General features: G+C 46.2%; 1 protein-coding gene across 4 annotated transcripts in view; it reads left to right on the top strand.

The window, feature by feature from the left end:
- CACNB2 (calcium voltage-gated channel auxiliary subunit beta 2) overlaps positions 1-26,070 on the top strand; it is a 383,897-nt gene that overhangs the window by 154,540 nt on the left and 203,287 nt on the right. The window contains exon 1 of one of the 4 annotated variants that reach the window (XM_073581857.1): positions 6,889-8,154. The exons of the other annotated variants lie outside the window; for them this stretch is intronic. Coding sequence (XP_073437958.1) covers positions 8,023-8,154 — 132 coding nt within the window. The 5' untranslated portion in view covers positions 6,889-8,022. Of the gene's footprint in view, positions 1-6,888; positions 8,155-26,070 lie in introns of those variants that run through there. 4 annotated transcript variants of the gene reach the window in all.

The raw sequence follows: 26,070 nt of genomic DNA, 5'->3' as shown, positions 1-26,070 counted from the left end.
ACTAATTAACTAATTAAGTGATAATGTTGTCTAGAGCGATCACTAATTAACTGATATCCTCCTGCCTGTAGTATAGTATGAGCCCAGAGTCATGAGAAAATGGAGTGACAAGTTATGCCACACACGCCTTGCCAATTAGATGACACTTTTTAACGATAATCCTTGTAATTAGTGCAGAAATTAAGTATTTGGTACACTGCCGATTTTGTAAGTTTTCCCACCTACAAAGAATGGAGAGGTCTGTAATTTTTATCGTAGGTACACTTCACCTGTGAGAGACAGAATCTAAAAAGAAATCCAGAAAATCATTGTTTTATGATCTTAGTGTTCAATATCAGAAAGGAGCTCAACACTTCCAATTCTCCATAGATGAATTCCTTAAACTTAGTAAACGGAATAGTCATCCAGACTTTTACCTTTTCTTTTAGAAAAAGGAAGGCATGGATGGATCTCAATTGATCACACCAGAGTCTAAGGGCCGTCTTGCCCATTAGAAAGCTGTCAACTGACAGCTCCTCCATGCATAAGAGAGCTGGTGCCGGGGCTAGACGATGAAAAAGCCAGTGCCAGACTCCTCTGGCAGTGGCTTATCTCCCAGTGAACAAAAATGATCACAAGTTGGAAATCCAACGTGTTGGATCCATCTCTTCCCAAACATAATCTGACAGGGTAGAGTCATTCACAGGTTCTCACCAGCCTATATTAAAGGGCACGGGACAAACTCTGTATGATCCCTCAACTACAAGCGCCCCTTAGTAGCTTTATGGTTCTCCTCTACAGTATACTTATGGTCTTTCCAAAGGTTCTATACGGTATAACTTTTCTTGTAGAAAATGAATTTATCTGCTAAGCAATGGTTGTCTAGGACAAATAGATGCATGTTGCAAAGAAAAGTATACAAATAGTTTCTCCTTTAAGCTGCTCTCTACTTCTCCTTACTGTCCCATACACATGCACGATTGGCCGGCTGAGCGAGCGTGTGTTGCAGTAGAGAACAGAGTAAGTCATTACAAGCTGTCATTGGTGGTGACTTACTGGATCTCCTCAGGAAACAAAAGGATCAGTGTTGCAATTCAACTGTCCGATCCGTCTCTTCCCTGATATCATTTGTTATTATTATTGTTAAGATTTAGGAGGCCCTGATACATATTAGATGGTCAACAGGTCCTACCAAAATGGGCGGGTTCGGAAGACTTAGGGTGACATCTGTAATATATATCACAGACAATGCTTCCACTTTATGGTAGTAACTTTCACCTATTGTTACTAATGGGCCATGAATACAAGACATACAGTAAATACCTACATATAGAGTTAGATATTGATTCCAGCATATATGGTTAAAGGAGAAAACAGACCCTTCCACTGTTATTACCCTTACATCCATTGACACTATTAGACTTATAATGTGGCGCCCCTGAGGCTCAGTCGCCACAGAGGTACTGCACCTCCTCCTGAGGTGTGGTGCCCCACCATCCAGGTAAGTTGGAGGCTCCTGACCACGCTCCAACACCTGCATCCCACACAACACAGTAGTTCAGCAAAGCCACATTGCGGCTCCCTGCTTGGAGTGTAGCAGAGCACCTTTGGTGGTTCCCTGCTTGGAACACGAAACGTGCTGGGAGGCGGGTGGAGTTAGAATACATAAAAGAGCGGCAGGGTTTAGGATTTGAGGTCAGTCAGTCAGTCGGAGAGTGAGGAGAGAAGATCCCTGGGAGAGGGATGGAGGAAGGAGGTGCTACAGCAGATCTCAGTGACCTGGGTCTGCTGGCATGGGAAAGGAAAGAAGGAGAAAGACATTGAACAGAAACCTGATCTTCCATAAGAAGGAAAGACTAGTACGGAACGTAGGAGTAAAAGGGAACAGAGAACGTGGGTTAGAAGAGAACCCTGCCTAGAAGTTCTAAGCGCAAGGCTGGGGCCCGATCCCCAAGGTTGTATGGATACTCAGGGTCCTACAGCAGACACCGGAGGAGTAGTGGGCTGTAAATGCACTACTCCCATCATAGACTTGGGGGCACAACAACAACTTGGATAGTGAGCCGGGACTCAGGATCAAGGAGTCCCCGAAGCAGGCTACAGCTATCTGCCGTACAAGTATAGTTCTTGAGAACATCTGTCAGGAGGCACTCCAGTGTAACTCAGTACTAGGAGTACTTCACTTAAAGGCGCTATAAGACCAGACGTTCAGAAAGGTACATGTTGGCGGAGTGTTGGAAGGGAGCATTCCATCTGGCCTGGAGGTTGATTGAGTCCCTGACCCAGAGGACACAGCACGGAGGCAGGCACCTGTGTGTACTACAGACTGTGAGTAAAGCTTTAGAACTACATGCCCTGGTGTCCTCCATTCATTCTTGCGCCAATGCACCCAGCACCGCTACATCTGGGTACCAGCTTTTACACTGCCTGTGCCTCTCCTCTAACCCTACATCTACACTTCCCTGGGGCTACAGCTCCACCTGTGGGGAGCTTCACCATCTTGGCTGCAACACACCACCAGCCCCAGAGGATCTGCATGCAGCGTCGGCTTAACATCTCACTTGCCAAACACCACAGGTGGCATCACAAACTATTCATTTACATTTCACCATTTCAATCTCCCCTATTAATTGGGTGCCCAGGGCCACGGACCGGGTCACCGCTGCTGTGACAAATCCCGCTGACACCGGCCCGGTACCGAGTACCCCACAGCCCTGGGAGGGCAACCCAATAACAATATTCATGACAGCCACTGTCCATATGCCCCAATGCAGTGGTTCCAAAACTTTCTTAGGTTCATATGAAAGATGGTCGCAAACCACATTCAGCACCCCCCTTTCCACGTTCCCAAAGCTTTCTCACAAGAAGCGCATCAATTATTATTATTATTATCATTATTTATTTATATAGCACCATTGATTCCATAGTGCTGTACATGAGAAGGGGTTACATACAAATTACAGATATCACTTACAGTAAACAAACTAACAATGACAGACTGATACAGAGTGGAGAGAGGACCCTGCCCTTTCGGGCTTACATGATACAGGATGGTGGGGAAGGAGACAGTAGGTTGGTGGGTTGCAGCAGTTCCGGTGTTGGTTGAGGTGATATCACCGGTAGTGGTGAGAGAGAAGGAGGTAGCGGGGTCATTGCAGGCTGTAGGCTTTCTTGAAGAGGTGGGTTTTCAGGTTCCGTCTGACGGATCCAAATGTGGTTGATAGTCGGACTTGTTGGGGCAAAGAATTCCAGAGGATGGGGGCTATTCAGGAGAAGTCTTGGAGGCGGTTGAGTGAGGAGCGAATAAGTGTGGAGGAGAGAAGGAGGTCTTGGGAGGACCGGAGATTACGTGAGGGAAAGTATCGGGAGATTAGTTCAGAGACATATGGGGGAGACAGGTTATAGATGGCCTTGTAGGTCAGAATTAGTAATTTGAACTGGATACGCTGAGGGAATGGGAGCCAGTGAAGAGAATTGCAGAGGGGAGAAGCGGAGGAGTAGCGAGGAGACAGATGAATTAGTCGGGCGGCAGAGTTAAGGATGGACTGGAGAAGTGCGAGGGTGTTAGCAGGGAGACCACAGAAAAGGATGTTGCAGTAGTCGAGGCGGGAGATGATGAGGGCATGCACAAGCATTTTAGTAGATTGAGGGTTGAGGAAAGGATGGATTCTGGAAATATTTTTGAGCTGGAGGCGACAGGAGGTACAAAGAGCTTGGATGTGCGGTTTGAAGGACAAGGCAGAGTCAAAGGTTACTCCAAGGCAGCGGACTTCTGGTACTGGGGAAAGCGTGATGTCATTAATTGTTATAGCTAGGTTGGGTAAAGAAGATCTGTGAGAAGGAGGAAAGATGATGAGTTCAGATTTGTCTACATTGAGGTTGAGGAAGCGAGAGGAGAAGAAGGAGGATATGGCTGATAGACACTCTGGGATTCTGGACAGCAGAGAGGTGACGTCTGGGCCAGAGAGGTAGATCTGAGTGTCATCAGCATAAAGGTGGTAGTGGAATCCATAGGACTTTATGAGTTGCCCCAGACCAAGTGTATAGCTTGAGAAGAGTAGGGGTCCTAAAACAGAGCCTTGGGGGACTCCAACAGAGAGAGGGTGGGATGAGGAGGTGGTGTGGGAGTGGGAGACGCTGAATGTGCGGTTGGAAAGGTATGAGGAGATCCAGGATAGGGCAAGGCCTTTGATGCCAAAGGAGGAGAGGATCTGTAGTAGGAGGCAGTGGTCAACTGTGTCAAATGCAGCGGACAGGTCTGGAAGCAGGAGTATAGAGTATTGTCCATTTGATTTGGCTGTAAGTAGGTCGTTAGTAATTTTGGTCAGGGCTGATGGTCAATATGTTGTACCTCTTTGCCACTTTACCCCCTTGCACTCAGCTAAATGGGTGCGTGAAGTGGTCAGCTTATATCTAGCTTACCGTAATTGTGCTTCCCTGATGAAGCATTTATGAAACGCGCGTCGAGGGTTTTAGGTGGATGAGCCTCTCTATCTTGACTGCCATGAGGCATATTACTATATTCTAATATGGATTTTTATCATATTATTTATATACTTTTCCTTTGGCATGCCATTTTTGCTTCTACTATATTTAGTTATGTCTCATATTTTGCACCAGAACCCTACATTTTGTATTATTTTTCAGGTGTGCCTCTCCTTCTAGTTAACCCACCAGCTTGTGTCAATTGTGTTCTTGGTGTTGAGATAACTAATATTTTTTGTTATCCTTTAGTTTTTCATTGTAATGAAAGTTATTTCTTTGTATTGCTTATTTTTCTCTGTCCTGCACTTCATCACTATTGATGCGTCCCATAAGTTACAGTGGAAGGATACTAAGTATGACCAGCTCCATCTTCAGATGATCTGGCCTGATGATGTATTGCATGGTTGACCATTTATCGGAGTAGCTTATATCTTACTAGTTTAGATATGTTCATCAATAATATTAAAAAAATAGGAATAATAATCATGTCCACATCCAGAAATGCCCTTGATCACCACATAACCACTTTTTAGAACTTCTGGGAACATTTACATTTCTGCATGAATTATTGTAGCAGCTCTTTTTATAATGGGCATTTTAGTAAGTTGAGAACTGTAAGGTTTTTTTTGCCTTCCTGACACTTTTTAGAGGCGAATAATGTGGCTCATCATAACCACAACCCTTTTTCATGCTCCATCTTTTCCATGCTTCCTTAATTTACGTCTGGACTCCGGGGCTTAGTCTAATGGCTGACTGCGAGAAGCCTCCTGGAAGCGCTATGTTCATGGAGGTGTCAGCACCACCCAAACAGTTTGTCATCTCTTCATGGAGTTTTGTTGGTTCCCCTTTTTCCCGGAACCACCAGGAAGAGTTGACAAATGTGATTAAAGGAAATTTCCATTTCTAACATAACCTTTTAAATGATTAAAACTTGAGTAAAATAATAAAATCATATAATTCTTAGTGTCTCTCTGCTACAGCTTCAGTCTCAGTGTATTGGCTGCAGTGGTGACATCACGATGACAGCTCATATCGCCACTGCAGCCAATCACTGAATTAAGGGGCTCTGTCATTGCAGGTGACACTAGCTGTTGACCTGAGTGATTGGCTGCAGCGGTGATGTGATCTGTTAACATGTCCTCTCTGATGCAGTCAAAACATTGAAGAAATGGCGTAGGAAAGACGGCACTGAACCCGGGGAGGATGCGTACTATTCAAATTTGTTATCATGCACGAGTTCTGTTATTTGGGGACCACTTTGTTTTAAAGTAGAACATCCCTTTAATTTTATAGAGAACTTCCTATACAATCCCACATCCCTAATCACAATGCTGTCCCCATGAATAGGAAGAGGACTAGAACTCTAGTGAGGTTTTTTTTTTTTACTTAATCGTATGCATTTGTGGCTAAAAATAATTTTTGCCATGGAGTTTCATTAATAAAAAATTTGCACCATTTGCCTTCAAGAGCCTCTGAGTTGCACTGTCTTTTGCTGGCTGCAGAATGAGTTAACTGAGGATCAGTTGGTGAGCTCTTACTGATGAGAGAGTTTATAACTGCTTAGAGAGGCCGTACTGGGCCGCAGGCCTTAAAAGGGAGGCCAACATGACAGGGTTGAGTGGGAATATAGTGAGCTGGAGTAAAGGGGGTTTTACACTAAGCAATATCGCTAGCAATATCGCTAAAACGTCACCGGTTTTGTGACGTTATAGCGATATTGCTAGCGATATCGCTATGTGTGATACTTACCAGCGACCGGCTCCCCCGCTGTCCATCGCTGATCGCGCGAGAATGTCCGGCTCCATTTCTCGTCGGGCGCTTCCTGCTGAGACTTCCTGCTGTGACGTCCAGCGACGCGTGGAGGCGGGCGGGAGGACGTCTGGATCGCTGTGTGTGAAAGGTAAGTATCGTGCGCTGCGTCGCTGCTGCATCGCTGTGAGATCTTTCTGGATGAAAGCTCACTAGCGATCATTTAGCGATGCACCAGCGATCCTGACCGGGTCGGATCGCTGGTTGGATCACTGGTGCATCGCTAAATGTAAAAGGGCCTTTAGGGATTAGGATGGTACTATGGGGTTAATGTATTTGGATAAGGTGGGGGCTAGTGCTGGGATGAGGGGGAGGCGGGGTCAGAGCTGGAGTACAAGTTAGGCTACTTTCACACATCCGGTGTGTGGGGTCCGGCGGCGTGCGGCGAAAAGCCCGGCCGCCGGATCCGGCCTGCAGCCGTGACACCGGATGTGTGTGCGGCGTCTGATACGGCTCGGACATGATTTAAAGGAGCCGCAGCAGGAGGTGGACAGAGACAGCCGCTGAGAGAGACAGCTGCTGAAAGGGAGGTGAGGGGAGGGGAGAGGAGAGGGGAGGGGAGGGGAGAGGAGAGGGGGTTGGAGAGAGAGAGAGACATGTGGGGTTAACACTCAGTGTCCGGGCGAGAGAATCTCTCTCTCTTGCCGGGCACTTGTGGGGTTAACCCCACAGAGAGATCTCTCTCTCTCACCCAGACACTGTGAGTGTTAACCCCACAAGTGCCCGGCGAGAGAGATCTCTCACAAGTGTCTGGGTGACAGAGAGAGATCTCTCTCTCTCACCGGGCACTTGTGGGGTTAACATTCACAGAGTCCGGGCATGCGCTGTGGAAAAAGCCGGTCCGGCGCTGAGAAAAAACGTTGCAGAGAACGTTTTTTCCAGACGCCGGACCGGCTGTTTTTGCCGGATCTGGCAAAAACCGGATACGCCGCATAGGCATCAGGCGCGATGCGGCGATAATGAAACTCTATGGGGAAAAAAACGGATCCGGTGGCAACAGGCGCCGGATCCGGTTTTTACACTTTTCGCCGCATCGCGCCTGATGCACAAAAACTGATGTGTGAAAGTAGCCTTATCATTATAAAGACAGTGGCCATCTTAGTGGGGCAACCATTTTAGGTTCCCCCACATAGTGACAAGAAGCTGTGGGGTCTCTTATGTAGAACCTTAATTATGGAGGTGGAAACAATGCTCCAACAGCTGAGGTATGCTGAGGAGTCGCAGGGTGCTAACTGGATGCAAACTGCCTTCCAAGACTTGCTACAGGGAGCTGTGACCGGGTCACCTCAGGCACTGCAGGATGGATATCGGCCGCAGAGAGCTAATTCTCTGGCATACCTTAGTCCGCAGGTCCCCTTCTGGTTCGGCACCGCATCAGGAGCCCCTACTGGGACCCTCCGGCTCGGGGTGTGAGCTGTAAGCCGTCAGCTCACGTTACGAGAACCGGGAGGAATCCGATTAGGCGGTGGGGCCTTCAACAGAGGACGAGTCGGCCTTCCTCTCTACATCATCACAGAAGGCTTACGGTCCGGTTGCGGCGGACGCCCTGTCGGGTGGTAGATCTGCTCGGCGTGGTCAGGATACAGTGAGAGGACAGGGGCCTGGTACGCAGGCCCCTCAGCGAGGATATCATCGCGTGCGGCAGCCAGCCGGCACCGCCCATTCAGTGGCAGAAGCGGCGCTTCAACAAGATGGCAGGCAGTGTCAGGCTGGCCCGGGGGCAAAAAGCAAGGGGGAGCCTGATGGAACATGCAGGCAGCAGATCGATCACCAGGATCGCGTGAAGCATTAGGACACCGCAACATTTCGGGGACCAGCACGAATCGATTCAACCGGATTCAGGATCTGCGGCTGCTGGGATCACAGCACCCAGGCGGCCAGGTGAGACTGATTATTTGTTCCTTACTCTTAACCCTTTGCTAGCCTTTTATGAGTGTATGGGTTAGAAATTTTGTTTTATTAAGGGGGGCTAGCGGAGGCATGATGTTTATTTTGCATGGGCTACGGAATTTTGTCCGGTTATAGGCATCTGGGATCCATACGGTATTTAGTCAGGTTATGGGGATCTGGGATCACTACAGGTTATGGGGATCCGGGACTCCTCAAGGCAGGGTAGCACCTTCCGCAGCAAGGCTGGGTAGTGCTAAGGATAGGTGTTTTTTAAGGCAATATGAGTGGATGAGATGCATATATCCAGTTCGGCATGAAGTGCAGCCTGTTAGTGAAGGCAGGAGGCGAGGAGGAAAGAGTGGATTCATTGCTACTAGATGAGTATGCTAAGGGTGAGGTTTGTGTTTGAGGGGACTTTGGGGTGCACTTGAAACATGGGGTAGGGGACACGATTTGGAAAGGACAATATGTTGAGATATTTTCATTGCTTCAAGTGGAACGTTTTTATTTAGACAAGGTGAGGTGAGGATAAAAAGAGGGTTTGTTTAATTTGGAGAAACTTCTCTAATGGGTACAGTTATCCGCTATCCTAGCTATCCTTATTTACAAAAGGTCCCCGAAGAACTGCTTGGGATTTGTGGTTATTATTATTATTATTTATTATTATAGCGCCATTTATTCCATGGCGTGTTACATGTGAGGAGGGGTATACATAATACATACAAGTACAGTAATCTTAAACAATGTAAGTCACGACTGGTACAAGATGAGAGAGGACTCTACCCGCGAGGGCTCACAATCTACAACGTGATGGGTGAGGTTACAGTAGGCGAGGGTAGAGCTGGTCATGCAGCGGTTTGGTCGATCGGTGGTTACTGCAGGTTGTAGGCTTGTCGGAAGAGGTCGGTCTTCAAGTTCTTTTTGAAGGTTTCCATGGTAGGCGAGAGTCTGATATGTTGTGGTAGAGAGTTCCAGAGTAGAGGGGATGCGCGGGAGAAATCTTGTATGCGATTGTGGGAAGAGGAGAGAAGAGGGGAGTACAGAAGGAGATCTTGTGAGGATCGGAAGTTTCATGCGGGTAAGTACCGGGAGACGAGATCACAGATGTACGGAGGACTCAGGTTGTGGATGGCTTTGTATGTCATGGTTAGGGTTTTGAACTGGAGTCTTTGGGTAATGGGGAGCCAGTGCAGGGATTGACAGAGGGGAGAGGCCAGGGAATAGCGGGGGGACAGGTGGATTAGTCGGGCAGCAGAGTTAAGAATTGATTGGAGGGGTGCGAGAGTGTTAGAGGGGAGGCCACAGAGCAGGAGGTTGCAGTAGTCAAGGCGGAAGATGATGAGGGCATGGACTTTTTGCAGATTCTTGGTTGAGGAATGTACGGATCCGTGAAATATTTTTGAGTTGAAGTCGGCAGGAAGCAGAAAAGGCTTGGATATGTGGTTTGAAAGAGAGATCAGTGTCAAGGATAACCCCTGAGGCAGAGAGCTTGTGGGACTGGAGAGAGTGGGCAGCCGTTTAATGGATAGGTCTGTTGGGGGGGGTCACGTGAGATGGGAGAAAGATGATTAGTTCTTTTTTGTCCATATTAAGTTTTAGAAATCTAGTGGAGAAAAAGGATGAAATAGCAGACAGACATTGAGGGATTCTGTTTAGTAGGGAGGTGATATCTGGTCCAGAGATGTAGATCTGTGAGTCATCAGGTTACATGAATGTGTTTGGTGAGGTTTTTTAGGCTAAATATGTTGAGCAGTTTCGACAGTGAAAAGCAGGATAAGGGCCCCGGGTAGGCTGGGGCATAGGAAACAATCGTTACCTGTATGCACCGGGAATATGTAGCGGTCAGGAGACACGGTGGCAATGGAGAAAGGGTCGTGTTTATTATTTAAGTAGGTCATGGGGTGGTAAAGTGTTTCATGGGAAGAAAGCAAAGGGGTAATGATGGAATTGAAAAAAGGGTCGAGGTCATTGTGTCAGGAAGAGAGGCTTTATAAATAGGTGTCTTAATAAGATGGCAGCCCACGGGTAAGAGAGGGTTTTAGGGACGGTTTTCAGGATTCCTCTTGTTGACGTTAAAATTTGGTTGTCTACCGAAACTTGAAGTGGGCTTTGCCTTCTAAACAATTATATAAAGATGTGGCTATGGGTAAAAGGGCTGGACTGTTTAAATAGGCTCTCCTTCAATAATTTGAGGGTTTCAATGATTTGTGTGGTGGTAAATGGAGGGGCCTAGTACATTTAAAGAAATTCATCACAATTCTTTTACGTAAAGGTCATCGGTAACTGAGGGTATCGACCCTCAGTTGGGTTTGGTGTTGTACACTTCTTTTGTTGCTGCTATGGATTGGGTACGGTTGTGTTGAAAGGGAACTAGGCCAAAACGGTTAATATGCATTGGTTGGGTTGTTTTTGGGGATTGGGTCTCTTTGTTGATCATTATCTACTTATGGGGTGCCCCCTTTCATGTTCATATTCTTGTGACACTTGGTTTGTTTCTTGGAATGGTCGCTTACAGAGATGTTCTTTTTCAATTCCTCTATTCATTAATTGGATTAAATTTTGGTCACTGGTTTGGCGCAGGATCCTGATTGTTCATTCTATTACGGACAATGGGGAGCATGGACAGGAAGTTTCTGTCCCTTTAGCGGCCCATAATACGGTGGGTCCTGTGACAAAAAAGGAGTTTTTCTTGGGTATCAAATTGATACAATTTGCGTTGGACGGCAGGTCGCTGGTTAAAATGATGGTTGACATGAAGGCAGAAGCGAGTCGGGTTAATGATTTGTAGATGGTGACGTTGCGTGAGGCTCAATCTCTACTGGACAAGCTAATTTTGACTGTAATATTATGTCGTTGGGCAAAGTGTTCTGCCGTCGGCTATCTATGGCGACAGTGTCTACTCATTTGTTTGCCTCAAAAGAGAGTTGTATAATAGCAGGTCCATCTGGATTGCACTGGTGGATTTAGTTCCTTTTGTTGGCTTGACGGGTCAGCATGGTTTCGGCTTATACATTTCAGTTTGGGTGGTTGGTAGAGTCGGGGCAAAAGGTTTGGTTTAGTAATGGTGGTTGGTAGAGTCAGGGCCAAATGTTGGGAGTAATAATGGTCTGGCGTATAATCGGGTTTGGTGTCAGGTATTCCCAATCATTGTGGAACTATCATTGTAGGTTAGGAGTTCTTTTCAGGGTGGTAGATTCGGTTTGGTTTCGATTTCAAAGGTTTGGGAGGATAGGCCCCTAAAATTCCTTACCTCCTCCCGAGTGGCCGTTGGACAGGGTGTTACAGCACTTGGTTTGGTTGGGCCTAATTTGACTTGTGGTTATCAGCTGAGGTTGGGCGTGGAGTGAGTTACTCTATTCTATTCTTGAAGCTTTTTCTGGTCCACAGTAGGAGCGAGTTTAACAAGGTGGATGTGTTCGGTGGAGTTCTGGAACTTTCCATCAGGCAGTAATGGCAGTAAGGGATTTATTGTCTAGTCTTTAATGTATGTGGACATAATATGTTTAGGCATGTGGTAATTGGGAGGATTGGAGGTCGGCATTGGGCAAAGGGCTGGAGGAGGTGAGCAATTCGGTGTTATTGGTTGGGTATAGTCGGGAGAAGAGATGGTCTGGTCCTAAATTGAATAAATTAATGTCAGATATAGCTTTTGAATTTTTAAGTTCAGGGGTATTTAAGATTTAGCAAAAATACTTCTGGTCTAAGGGTATGGGACGGAAGTTGGCCGGTGTTTTATCATGTATTTATCGATTTTGTCAATCAGCTAGTGGATGTGTGTTCCTCTTCGCGGGAGTTACCTCCTTTTCAGGGCACTTTCCCGACAACCTTATTTGGGGTTTTTTCTTTTCAATTGAGGGAGTTAGTCAGTCCTTCTAGATTTCGGGAAGGAGTGCTGCGGAAATGGGATGCGAATGGGTTTGAGAACAGGGGGACGAGATTTATCCGTACCTCCAAAACGGATGTCGAAGGCAAAGGTTGCAAAGTAATGTTGTTTAAAGTGGTTGGTAGAGATGAGCAACTTTGCCTTTTTTCGGGTCGAGTCGGGTTTCATGAAACCCGACTTTCTCAAAAGTCGGGTCGAACAAAATCGGCCGATTATCGTGAAAAGTCGAAGGCCGACTGAAACAAGAAACCCAATGCAAGTCAATGGGGAACCAAGGTCGGCAGGGAGTGGAGGACAGGAAACACACCTACAGTGCCCATTTTAATGCCAAAAACATCAATTCTTATTACTTAAGCTTGTCAACCTTAATTTACTTTATAATAGTTATGCATTGAAAACTGGGGGTTATTTGGCTAAAGTTGTGGGGGGGGGGTAGGGCTGGCTTCAAATTTTCGTGGGCCCTGGGCCAAAGAGTATTACTGGGCTCTTTTAACACATGCCACAATTCATGATCCTCTGATACGGCAGAGAAATAGTGGTATAGTACAATGAAAAATATTTCACTTCTTACATCTCATGACCGATATCCATTTTAAATTCTCCAATAGCTCCAAAAACGGACAGTATATTGCTCCATACAGTATTATGGCCACCGCATAGTGCGCTATACAGAGTAATGAGGCCCATATAATTCTCCATATAGAATTATTGGTCTCATATAATGTTTGAAACAGTATATGATGAGCTCCACATAATGCTACAGTATATGTTGGTCCCCAAGGATGAAGCTCCACTGTGTTATCGGCCCAAATAATGCTCCATATATAATGGGCCCCATTTCTAATGCTCCAGTGCATAATGGACCCTGTAAATGCTGCTCCAGTGTCTGATGTCCACCTTTGGAATGCTCCAGTGTATGGTGGGCCTCATATATCATTCTCCAGAGTATAGTGTTCCCCAAAAATAGCTGTCCCAACATTGAAAACAATTAAATAAGTCTCGCTAGGGAATCCCTGTACTAATCTGGACTCCTTGTTGTACCCATCTTCCATCTCACTGCACTTGGACTGTTTAGGCAGAGGGCATACAGACGTGATGTCATCGTGCTCTCTGACCAGAATGTCACTGTCAGGAAACGCGGAAGACGTCACGGCGGTGGAGCAGGGAGAGGTAAGTATTTCAACTTTGCAAGTGCTGTGATCCTGAGCAAGCAGGGGGGCCCACTCATTGGTGACAGCACTGGCACAGGGCCCCTCATAGCACGGCGGTATGTCTGACGGCGGGTGGGGGTGGGCCCTCGGGTGGGCCCTCACACCGGCAGAGACACCTTTGCATACTATGAGGGGCTCTGTGCCAGTGCCATCGCCCATGAGTATGCCCCCCCACCTGCTGAAGGAACCTGCACTTTCAGCTGCACCTTCCTCTTTGTCACCGTGTAAGGTGGTATAGTATGCGGGAAGGGGAACCTGAGTTTCATCAGGGTCAGCTTCTGACTGTGTAGAGTGCGAGGGGAATGGAGTGGTCTGGGTCAATGTACCGGCAGAATCATCTAGCAGTGGCTGGGCATCAGTGCACTTGTGGCGCCCCCAGGAGTACGGTCGCCACAGTGGCATTACCTTCCTCCTAGGGAGTGTGATGTCATGCTTGGGAGCAACGAAGGATCTCTCTAGCAGTTAAACCAACACACAACACAGTTCCCACTCCAGGCCAGCAGGGAGATCTCTGAACCTGACTGCTGAGGAGCTGCTCTCTGTGGTCGGGAGGAGGTAAGTTAGGGCAGTCTGTGAAGGGAAGGGGAAGTGTGTGGACGTGAGAAGGGGAGCTGAAGGATGAGCAGAGTTAAGGCTCACTCCTAGCTGGAGCGCATGGTTGGGATTCCCGTCTCCGAGTTTGTAAGGACACTGACGGTCCTGCAGCAGAAACCGGAGGAAGTTGCAGCTGTAAATGCTCTGTTCCCAACTAAGGCTCGGAGGCCCCAGCAGCAACGTGTGTGAGCCAGAAGGAAAAGGCTATGGCTGCCTGCCATATGAGAAAGTTCCAAAAGAGAGTCAACAGGGGGAACTTCAGTGAACTCAGTCTGCGAGTACCTCAGATAAGCGCTAGAACGGAGGCCACACTACCTATCTGCAGAGAGAATTCCAAATTTGCTTCCAGGCTGACCAACTCCTTCTCTATCTGTACTCTGGGTCCTGGATGGCACTTACCAAGTACAGGTAAAGGAACTGCACGACTGTCTGTCATCTTTCTCCTGCGCCTGGCGCACGATGTTATGAATGAGTCACCGGAGGAGGAAAAAACAAAAACACAAGCTAAGTCCAGAAAACCGGAGAGGTTGGTAGCTAGCGGATTGCAAACCCCTGATCCTATTCACCACAACTAACAGTAGCCGTGGGGGGTTCCTACGGTGCCCTAGACCCCTCGTCACAGCCGGAGAGCTAAATAAGCCTAAAGAAAGAAGGGGAAATCTAAACTGCCCCAGAGCAGACCCCAAAGCAATAGACAGCCCCCAACATGTATTGTCGGTGAAAAACAGATGAAAACACAAACACAGACAGAAAGACAGGCTGAGCAAATGATGGGGCCCAACTAATTAGATAGATAAGGACAGAAAAGATGCTGGCTGCAATCACGCAAAAAACCCTGCCAAAAATAATGTCCAACATGTCTGATAGAAAAGGCCCTGAAGTCACTAGACTTCAAAATCACTATATCAGCACTCAGGTATATTCTGAAGACAGAGCAAAGAGAACAACTGATCAGAGACAAAAATGGAGTTCAGCCCGTCCCAACCAGGGCAGGCTGAACACAAACACTAAGTAAACAGACAAAAACTCATGGAAAAATAGCAGAGCAAAAACTTAGCTTTTAGTAGACAGGAACTAAACTGGATGCCAGAGCTCAGAGCAGAAAGGATCACGAGCAACCCTGCAGGGCGTCGGCTGCCTTATATCCACTCAGAAATTCCGGATGTCCAATCACACTCCACCTGTTCAGATGACAGGTTCTTCCCATCCAGATCAATTTCACTACCTCCTTTCACCAGCAGAGGGAGTTCATCAGACATCAGAGGTGAAGGAGAAAATGAACTCATAACAGCACGGCTCTGCTACATCCTGCACTGCACACCATCTACCAACTCTTTCATCTGCCCTGCGACTACTGCGCCCTACCTGTGCAGGGCTTCTACATCTTAGCTGCACCACAACATCTGTCCCAGATGAGCGACACTGCAGCGCGGGTCAATGTGATCAGAAACCACAGGTGGCATCACGTATCATTTATCTATAAACGTTATTCACCCCTTTGCATGGACGCCCAGGGCCAGGGAACGAGTCGTCACCACAAACGCGACACATCCCTCTGAGACACCGGCCCGGTACCGATTAACCCCACTGCCCTGTCTGGCCACCCACACTCCATGTCAGATTTATCTTGGACTGGGGAATTCACGATTTGACTTGATAACCCAGGCATGGTATGATAGAAAGAGCTACATGGACTAATGTGAAGTGTGGCCTGCAGCAACATTCACTTTTGGTAGGGGTGAAGGACACAAGGAAAGGTGTTGTTCCTGACCAGGAGCCTCCACTGACTACTCAGGGCTTTTATTTTTTGAAACTTCAGAAGAGGAGGCGAGAGAGCTGGAGGCTGTGTCAGCAATGTAAGCCAAAACTTGTTCCTGAAACTCCGGCTTTAAAAGCGGTTTACCTACTCCCAGAAAAGGGAGCCTTCGAGGCCTTGTGGAGCCAGACGATGACGCAGGCTCAACACCTCCTGCCTTAGGTGCTATTGTGCTTTTGCCACTACCAACAAATGCACCACCAACACCACCACCATCAGGACCAGCTGGCAACCCCCGCCCACTTCCACGGCCTCTTCCACCATACTTCCTCATTTTTGTGAAAATGAACCCAAAATACCACCAACTATATGGTACTGTAAAACAAGGTAGAAGGTGTATATAGTATTGGTGAGAATTTGAATCTCACTAGAGATTTGAGGACGCTGAACTATTGTCTCAGGCCCAGTAGAGATTACACCTCAATGTAACAGGCTGAAATTGGATGGTGTATGACAAGGTGGAAGGTGTATATAGTATTGGTGAGAATTTAGATCTCATTAGAGATTTGAGGACGCTGACAATGATGCTCTCAGTCCAAGTATGGACGCAGGCAGCCTAATAAGCAGGACTGCTGCACACACAAAAGGGTGGAAAAATGAATGCTTGGTAACTGTGCAGAAAAGAGGAAGAAAAGTATTTTTGCTTTTAAAAAAGCAGTTTGTACAGCAGTGTGCAAACAGCAATGCAGCTATCAGGGAGCCTTATAAGGCAGCCTAATAACCAACAGAGCTGATGCACAAAAATAGAGCCTCCCCTGTCACTGCACACAAAGTGTTGTGTTGTACAGTGGAAATGAAATCGCTAACAGCAGAAGCAGTTTTTTTTGTTCTTCTTCCCTGCCTAACGCTCTCCCTACAGAATCAGCAGCTCTCCCTGTGCTAAGATCGGCATAAGTAAGATGGCAGTCAGCGTTCACGCCCTTTTATAGCCCCTGTGACACCACACAAAGCCAGCCAATCACTTGCATGCCCTTCTCAAAGATGGTGGTGACTGACGCCTATGTCATCACGTTGCCCACAATGTGCGTCCTCCATCATTGGCTGAAAAAGGGCGCTGGAAGCATCATTTGAAACGCGACTTTGGCGCTCGGGTCACCGACCTCGTGGCCGACCTCACGCTATGGTCGGGTTTCGTTTCATGAAACCCGACTTCAGCGAAAGTCGCCGACTTTTGAATTTGACAGACCCGTTTTGCTCAACTCTAGTGGTTGGTTCTCCTTATATGTCCAGTGGATTTATAGGAAGAGTTCTTTCTGTGTATAATTGACACGTTGGGTGCCCTGTTATTGGTACATAAAAAACGGTTCGCTTCTGTCACATTTTCAAAAAACCGATGTCGTAGGCAAAGGTTGCAAGGTAAGGTTGTTTGATGTGGTTAGTTCTCCTTATATGTTAAGTGGATTTATATGAAGAGTTCTTTCTGTGGATAATGGGCGCGTTGGGTGTCCTGTTATTGATACATAAGGAAGGTTATTTTCTGTCAAATTTTCAATTTGAGGCAATAAAACGAGGTGTTTGGACTAGGAAGTTATCCTTTCTGAGGATTACAATGGGCATTAACTTCGGATGGGAGCAGCCATAGAGACAGTCAGGAGAGTGTTGTAAGTTCATTTTCTGTTCTACCCGTTGTGAGTTCGCCTTCCAGGCTCCCTCTGGTGGTAACAGGAGGTAGTGAGGCTGATTTAATCAGTAGAGATCTGCCACCTGATAATGAGGATGACAATTGGACCTCAGGAATCTCAGATTGGATTTAAGGCAGCCTACGCCCTACTCTGCTGGTGATTCCTTCTGCTTGTCAGGTCTTGGTTCTCAGCTCTGTTCCAGTCAGCTCAAGCTACGTTTCTCTTCTAATGTTCACACTTGATTTTGTTGTTCTATTCAGTTTTTTGTGTGGTCAGCCAGCCCCGGCTGGGGCTGTGCTGAATTTCCACTCTTATTTATCTGTATTTGCCTATTTGCTTTTTGTCCCTTATTAGATTGGCCTCTTTTTGCTCTGTCTCAGAATATTTCAGAGTGCTGATATAGTGGGAGAAGTCTAGTGACTTCAGGGTTAATTTTGTTATCAGAAGTGTTGGACATTATTTTGTAGGGTTTTGGGGCAGATTGCAGACAGTGTCTTTCCTTTCCTCTCCTTTCTAGTTAGTTTGGGCCCCATCGTTTGCTCAGCCTATTTTCCTGCCTGTGTTTGTGTTTTCATCTTGTTTCACCGTCAATACATGTGTGGGGGCTGTCTATTCCTTTGGGGTCTTCTCTGGGGCAGTTGGTTTTCCCCTTTTCTTGCTTTAGACTTATTTAGTCCTCCGGCCGTGACGAGGCGTCTAGGTTCATCGTAGGTACGCTCCATGGCTGCTGCTAGTTGTGTGGTTAGGATCAGGGATCTGCAATCTGCATAGTTACCAACCTCTCTGGTTTTTCTGGGCTTAGCATGTTTAGGTTTTTTCCTCCTCGGTGACCCATTCATAACAGAATCACCAGCCATACCGCAGATTCTAGGGTACTCAAATGCAGGAAAAAGTTGTTAAAAAAAAAAAAGTGTCAGAATTTTTTTTTTATATGTATTTTTTCTTCTTTTTCTCTGGGGCCGTAGGAGGATTTTTTTTTCCTAATGGAGGTTAAGCAATTGTCTGATCGTGTGGAGCAACTTGCTGCTGAAGTGCAGGGAATTTCCACCTACCTCATTCGTCACATGCTGCTGAACCTAAGATCCCTACTCCTGATGTGTTTTCTGGGGATCGGTCTAAATTTCTGAATTTTAAGATTAATTGTAAATTATTTCTTGCCTTGAAGCCTAACTCATCGGGGAGCTCTGCGCAGCAGGTTAAAATTGTCATCTCCTTGCTGTGCGGCGATCCCCAGGATTGGGCTTTTTCTCTGACACCTGAAAATCCTATTCTGACTAATGTGGATGCATTTTTTCAAACCTTGGGTTTGTTGTATGATGAACTTAATGCTGTTGATCAAGCTGAGAGAACCCTGTTGGCATTAAACCAGGGTGAGGATTCTGCAGAGTTATACTGTCAAAAATTCCGAAAGTGGGCGGTCCTTACTACATGGAATGATAGTGCTTTGGCAGCTCTCTTTCGGAAGGGTTTATCAGAGACTGTAAAAGATGTTATGGTGGGATTTCCTGTTCCCTCTGGTCTGGATGATTCCATGTCATTAGCCATTCAAGTTGATCGGCGTTTATGTGATCGTAAAACTACATGGGAGACGCTGCCACCTTTTGTACAAACGTCTGAACCTATGCAATGTGATGGGGCTTTGTCTAGGGTACAACGTCAGGAGTTTAGAAGGCGTAATAAGCTGTGTTTTTTCTGTGGAGATGCCTCTCATACTATTTCTGTCTGCCCTAAATGAGAGAAATGTTTTGCACATTTGCTGTGGGCAGTGTACAACCTAAGTTCCTTTTGGCAATTACTCTGATCTGCTCCTTATCCACGTTTTCCACTAAGGCATTTGTGGATTCAGGATCAGCGTTGAATCTGATGGATTTGGACTTTGCTAAACGTTGTGGTTTTTCCATGATGCCTCTGCGGACGCCTATTCCTTTGAGGGATATTGATGCCACTCCTTTGGCAGAGAATAAACCTCAGTTTTGGACCCAGGTGATAATGCGAGTTACCCCAGACCACCAAGAAAATTGTAAATTTTTGGTGCTGCATAATTTGCATGATACTATTGTTCTGGGTTTTCCCTGGTTGCAGACTCATAATCCAGTTTTGGATTGGAAATCTGGGTCTGTGGTGAGTTGGGGTTGTCAGTGTGTTCTTAGGGACGCTCCTGTTTCCTCCACCTCTCCTCAGTCTCATGATATTCCTGATTATCTGGCTGATTTCTCTGATGTTTTTAGTGAGAGTAAGTCTGCATCTTTGCCTCCTCATAGGAGTTATGACTGTGCAATTGAGTTGATGCCTGGGTGTAAATTTCCCAAGGGTCGGCTTTTCAACTTATCAGTACCCGAACATGATGCTATGCGATCCTATATTAAGGAGTCGTTGGAGAAGGGTCATATTAGACCATCCTCGTCACCTTTAGGTGCTGGGGTTTTTTTTGTGGCCAAGAAAGCTGGTTCATTAAGACCGTGTATTGATTATCATTCCCTTATCAAGATGACGGATAAATATCAGTACCCGTTACCTCTGATGTCTGATTTATTCTCCAGAGTTAAGAGTGCCTGCTGGTTTACTAAGTTTGACCTCAGGGGGGCGTATAATCTTATTCGCATCAAGCACGGGGATGAATGGAAGACGGCGTTTAATACTCCGGAGGGACATTTTGAGTACCTGGTGATGCCTTTTGGGCTCACTAATGCCCCTTCTGTCTTCCAGTCCTTTATGAATGATATTTTCCATGACTTTGTGGATAAGTTTTTGATCATCTATCTGGATGATATTTTGATCTTTTCTAGTGATTGGGATTCTCATGTGGAACATGTCCGGACTGTGTTCCGGATTTTGAGGGAGAATTCCCTGTTTGTTAAGGGATCGAAATGCCTCTTTGGTGTACAGAGGATTTCATTTTTGGGATTTATCTTGTCTCCATCGACTATTGAAATGGACTCGGCCAAGGTAGAGGCCATTTATGATTGGGTTCAGCCTACTTCTTTGAAGGCCCTCCAGAAGTTTTTGGGTTTTGCTAATTTCTATCATAAATTTATAGGTAATTTTTCTGGTATTGTCAAACCACTGACTGATCTGACCAAGAAGGGCGCTGATGTGCTGAATTGGTCTCCTGAGGCTGTCTCAGCATTTCAGGAGCTTAAGCGGAGATTTACTTCAGCTCCAGTTTTACGGCAACCTGATGTCTCACTTCTATTTCCGGTGGAGGTAGATGCTTCTGAGATTGGTGCAGGAGCTGTTTTGTCCCAAAAAGACCCTGTGACTTCTAAGATGAATCCCTGTGCCTTCTTTTCTTGAAAGTTCTCCCCATCTGAACGCAACTATGACGTGGGGAATTGGGAATTGTTGGCCATGAAATGGGCATTTGAGGAGTGGAGACATTGGTTGGAGGGAGTTAGACATCAAGTTGTGGTCCTCACCGATCACAAGAATTTGATTTATCTGGAGTCGGCCAAACGCTTGAATCCTAGACAGGCTAGATGGGCCTTGTTTTTCACGCGTTTTAATTTTGTGGTCTCTTTTCTTCCAGCACTAAAAATGTTAAGGCAGACGCCCTTTCTAGGAGTTTCTTTGCTGATTCTCTTAATGTGACCGAGCCTACTACCATCCTAGGTGAGGGGGTAGTTCTTTCTGCCATTTTGCCCGATTTGAGACGCGCCCTGGAGGAATTTCAGGAGGATAAACCTGAGCGTTGCCTTATGGGAAAATTGTATGTTCCTGACCAGTGGAGAAAGAGAGTGATGTCTGAAATTCATTGCTCCGCATTGGCTGGTCATCCAGGTATTTTTGGTACCACAGATTTGGTGAGTCGGTCTCTTTGGTGGCCTGCCTTATCTCGTGATGTCAGGAATTTTGTACAGTCCTGTGGGACTTGTTTTCGGTCTAAACCCTGTTCTTGTTCTAGTGGGTTGCTGATGCCCCCTGCTGGTGCCCAAGAGGCCATGGACCCATATCTCAATGGATTTTATTTCTGATCTTCCTGTCTCTCAGAGAATGACTGTTATCTGGGTGATTTGTGATAGATTTTCGAAGATGGTCCTTCTTGTACAACTCCCAAAGTTGCCATCTTCCGCTGAGTTGGTGCCCTTGTTTTTACAACAGGTGGTTCGGTTACATGGGATTCCTGAGAACATTGTGTCCGACAGAGGAGTTCAGTTTGTTTCCAGATTCTGGAAAGCCTTTAGTTCCAGTCTGGGAATTCAGTTATCCTTCTCCTCCGCGTTTCATCCCCAGACCAATGGGCAGACTGTGAGAACAAAAGAGACCTTGGAGTCTTATTTAAGATGTTTTATATCTGCTGATCAGGATGATTGGGTCTCATTTTTGCCCTTGGCCGAATTCGCGCTGAACAATAGAGCTAGTTCTGCCACTTTGATGTCACCATTTTTCTGTAATTTTGGGTTTCATCCTCGATTCTCTTCAGGGCAAGTGGAATCTTCGTCCTGCCCAGGTGTGGACACTGTGGTTGAGAGAATGCAGCAGATATGGGACCAAGTGATGGATAAGTTGTCACTCTCTCTGGAAAAGGCCCAGCGATTTTCCAACCGGCATAGGACCATTGGTCCCCGGTTTAAAGTGGGTGATATGGTTTGGTTGTCGTCTAAGAATATTCCTATGAAGGTTGCGTCTCCAAAATTTAAGCCAAGATTTATTGGACCTTATAGGATTTTGGAGATTCTTAATCCTGTTTCTTTTCGACTGGCTCTTCCATTTCCTTTCAAGATCCATAATGTATTTCACAAATCTCTGTTGAAGAGGTTGTTGAGCCAGTGGTTCCTATGGCAGCACCTCCTGACCCTGTGTTGGTTGAAGGCAATGTGGAATATGAGGTAGAGAAAATATTGGATTCTCGTTTGGTTAGACGGAGACTCCAGTATTTGGTCAAATGGAAGGGTTATGGCCAGGAGGATAATTCTTGGGTCTCTGCCTCTGATATTCATGCCAATAGATTGGTTCGTGCTTTTCACTGGGCCCATCCTGATCATCCTGGTGGCGTGAATGAGGGTTCGGTGACCCCCTCCTCAAGGGGGGGTACTGTTGTGAGTTCATTTTCTGGTCTACCAGTTGTGAGTTCTCCTTCCAGGCTCCCTCTGGTGGTAACAGGAGGTAGTGAGGCTGGTTTAATCAGTAGAGATCTGCCACCTGATAATGAGGATGACGATTGGACCTCAGGAATCTCAGATTGGATTTAAGACAGCCGACACCCTACTCTGGTGCTGGTGATTCCTTCTGCTTGTCAGGTCTTGGTTCTCAGCTCTGTTCCAGTCAGCTCAAGCTACGTTTCTCTTCTAATGTTCACACTTGATTTTGTTGTTCTATTCAGTTTTTTGTGTGGTCAGCCAGCCCCGGCTGGGGCTGTGCTGAATTTCCACTCTTATTTATCTGTATTTGCCTATTTGCTTTTTGTCCCTTATTAGATTGGCCTCTTTTTGCTCTGTCTCAGAATATTTCAGAGTGCTGATATAGTGGGAGAAGTCTAGTGACTTCAGGGTTAATTTTGTTATCAGAAGTGTTGGACATTATTTTGTAGGGTTTTGGGGCAGATTGCAGACAGTGTCTTTCCTTTCCTCTCCTTTCTAGTTAGTTTGGGCCCCATCGTATGCTCAGCCTATTTTCCTGCCTGTGTTTGTGTTTTCATCTTGTTTCACCGCCAATACATGTGTGGGGGCTGTCTATTACTTTGGGGTCTGCTCTGGGGCAGTTAGTTTTCCCCTTTTCTTGCTTTAGGCTTATTTAGTCCTCCGGCCGTGACGAGGCATCTAGGTTCATCGTAGGTACGCTCCATGGCTGCTGCTAGTTGTGTGGTTAGGATCAGGGATCTGCAATCTGCATAGTTACCAACCTCTCTCGTTTTTCTGGGCTTAGCATGTTTAGGTTTTTTCGTCCTTGGTGACCCATTCATAACAGGAGAGGCTTAGGCTAGGAAGTGACGAAGAGGATCGGTCGTTGGGAGTCTGTGAGGTTCTAATAGTACGTTGGTCCAGCGTTGATTTTGTTTAAGTATGGATAACTGCGCTGGTGGATTATGGGACATTCATTTTTCTTCTGGGCAGCATTAAGGGCAGCGGTCTGTCTAGATAGTTGGCAGCTGGGGGGCCAAGGAATCTAGTGGTCTCACGGTGGATCAGAAGGCAGGGGGGATGGTTTGGAAACAGTTACGCTCCGAATTTCAAAGATTTGTTTGCTTGGGCCCAAGCTTCAGATGTACTGGCAATACATCTGGGAAAGATTGGTTTTTGGAATAGGCCCTACAGGGATGTGATTAAGGATATGAAGTTTGATATGTTGCAGCTATGGCTATGTCTCCAAGGTTTTGGTGGTAGGGTATGATATCGTTTTCAGAAAGGTGTGGTATGGAGCGAGGTCTGTTCAGTGAGTGAACAAATCTGGGATCAAGGTGAATAAAGCAGTGTCCTGTCTTTCATGGCAAGGAATAGGGAGGTTGTGGTATGCCACACGGATTTGGAATTTGGTAAACGGGGAATTTTGGAAGAGGAACAAGATCCGCCTAAACAGGGTCGGTTTGGATACGTGGCGTTTGGTGTCACCAGAGGACATTAAAAAGAGGCTCGGAAGTGTGGAGGGACATAAATGTTTGAGGGATCAAAACATTTATGTTGGTGGCATGGGAGGGAGGTCCTCGAAGTTGGTGGTGCTGGTAAATAGCGGTTCAGGGGGGATCTCAAGAGGTCCTGGACTCCCCCCTGAGTGGATTCAAGTGGACGGGTAATTGAATTATCCCACGGAAGGGATTAAAGTGGACCCGTGCTTAATGGTAATGGAAACTGGCCAGGTGGGTTGATATGTGTCTCTGAGCTGGTGCTTAGCGGCTAGAGGCAAGACTCGACCTGGGGCCCATTTTGGGAATATCAAATCTGAGTTTTATTGTTTGGGGCTTCGAGGACCACCCCTTCGGGGACGTTGTGTTTAAAATGTTATGTTATATGTTTAATAAAAGGCTGTTGTGGCCAATTTATCCAAATACCTCTGGAGTGTTTATTTTGTTGGTGTATGAATCGATGGGGTTGGGTAGCCAAAAAGAATTTTAAATAACTAGGTACGGAAGCTCACATGAATCATGAATACCCATTTGTCAAGTTCTTCTGAGTTTTTGAGAGAACCTCAAAAGGAAGATGGATGTTACAGGCTGCATTGACATCTTGCGGTCGCCATAAGTTTTTCTGGCTCAATCGTATTTAAGCCACAGCATTTTTGCCACGATTTTCATAGATTGCACTGAAACAGTGCGTTTTACCACATTTGCTAAAAACAAAACACATACATCGTGAATGCAACATGGGAACACAGCCATAAACTCTCCTCTCACAATGAGCTTACTTGTAGATCCTCAGTTAACTCATGTGGGCAGTCTGCATGGCCTAAACATGCTACCATGGCTTGCAGCGTCTCTGCCTTGTCACCGAGGACAACTGGGATCTCATTGATCGTCAATTGCACAGGGAGCTGCCAGCAGCGCATCTTGATGATTTTGCCTAAGCCCATTAAAAGCCTCATTGATAGCAGCCAAGGTAGTAAGTGCGGGCATTTCTGCACGTCGCTCTTTCTCTACACTGAAGAAATCGAGATGATTTTAAATTTGTATTTTTTTTTCCATTTTGCTCACCATTTGTAGATCAGTAACAAGTCTATGCATCCAGTCACTGCTGTAATTCCAGGGCTTTTCCTTCTTGGCGCTGTAATTTCAATGTTGGTATGTTTCTGTATGGTGTAGTACTTAATTTCTCCTGTGGTGGCGCTTGCTTAGGAACTGAACACTTGTTGCCAGATATAATCTATCTAATCATTAATGTATGACTGCATGTAAAAAAAAAAAAAATTAAGGTTGGCAATACTTTATATATTGCAGCCAACAGTCCCATGTCTGATTTAGGCTGTGTGCCCACAGTAACGATTTTAAGCGTTTTTGAAGCGTTTTTAGGGGTCAAACCGCTTCAAAAACGCTTAAAATAAGCTTACCATTCATTTTAATGCTTTTTGGCCTTTTTGTGCCAATGAATGCGTTTTTTAAGGAAACGCTTAGCAGCTAAAAACGCAGCATGTTCATTAATTTTGCGGCTAAGTCCGCGTTTTTAGCTATTTCCTATGGTCCAGAAGACACGCGGAAAAAAAGCATCAAAAACGCGCGTTTTTTTAAGCAAAAAACGAGCGGAAAGCGCAGAAAAAAAGTGCGTTTTCTGGGAAGGAGTCCGGATTGGTGTCAGGTTTAAAACGCTACTGTGGGCACATAGCCTCTTAGTGCTGAGGATTAAATTAATTGGACTTTTTTTTTCAATTGCATTGCATCCCCTGGTGCATAACTAAAGCAGGTGGGTCTATAACGGCCTGGAAAGAAGGTGCCAGAAAAGTCACTTTGCTTTGGTCAAAGTATTTAGATTCAGGGCTAGGTCAGTGAAAGTCTCGCTACTGCCCTGGGATCCACCTCCACCAAAAACGGACCCACTTCTCCTTTGGCTATGTGCACACATTGCGGTTTGTGCTGCGGATTTGGCTGCTGCGGATCTGCAGCCGTTCTGCAGACAGTGTACAGTACAATGTAAGTCTATGTGATTTACATTCTGCTGTGCACATGCTGCGGATTTTTAACTGCGGAAAAGCTGAGGTTTTGAATCCACAGAAAGAATGGACATGTCACTTCTTTTCTGTGGATTCTGCTGCGGTTTACCATCTCCTCCATTGTAGAGGCGATAAACCGCAGGGGAAAACCGCAGGTAAAATGACCTGCGGTTCCGCAGATACAAATCCGCAGCGTGTGCACATAGCCTT

Source organism: Dendrobates tinctorius, unplaced genomic scaffold (assembly GCF_039654945.1).
Source record: "Dendrobates tinctorius isolate UK_male_01 unplaced genomic scaffold, ASM3965494v1 ptg000070l, whole genome shotgun sequence".
Taxonomy (NCBI): Eukaryota; Metazoa; Chordata; class Amphibia; order Anura; family Dendrobatidae; genus Dendrobates; species Dendrobates tinctorius.
The sequence above is the reverse complement of the archived record's forward strand: the minus strand, read 5'-3'. Positions and strand labels throughout refer to the sequence as shown.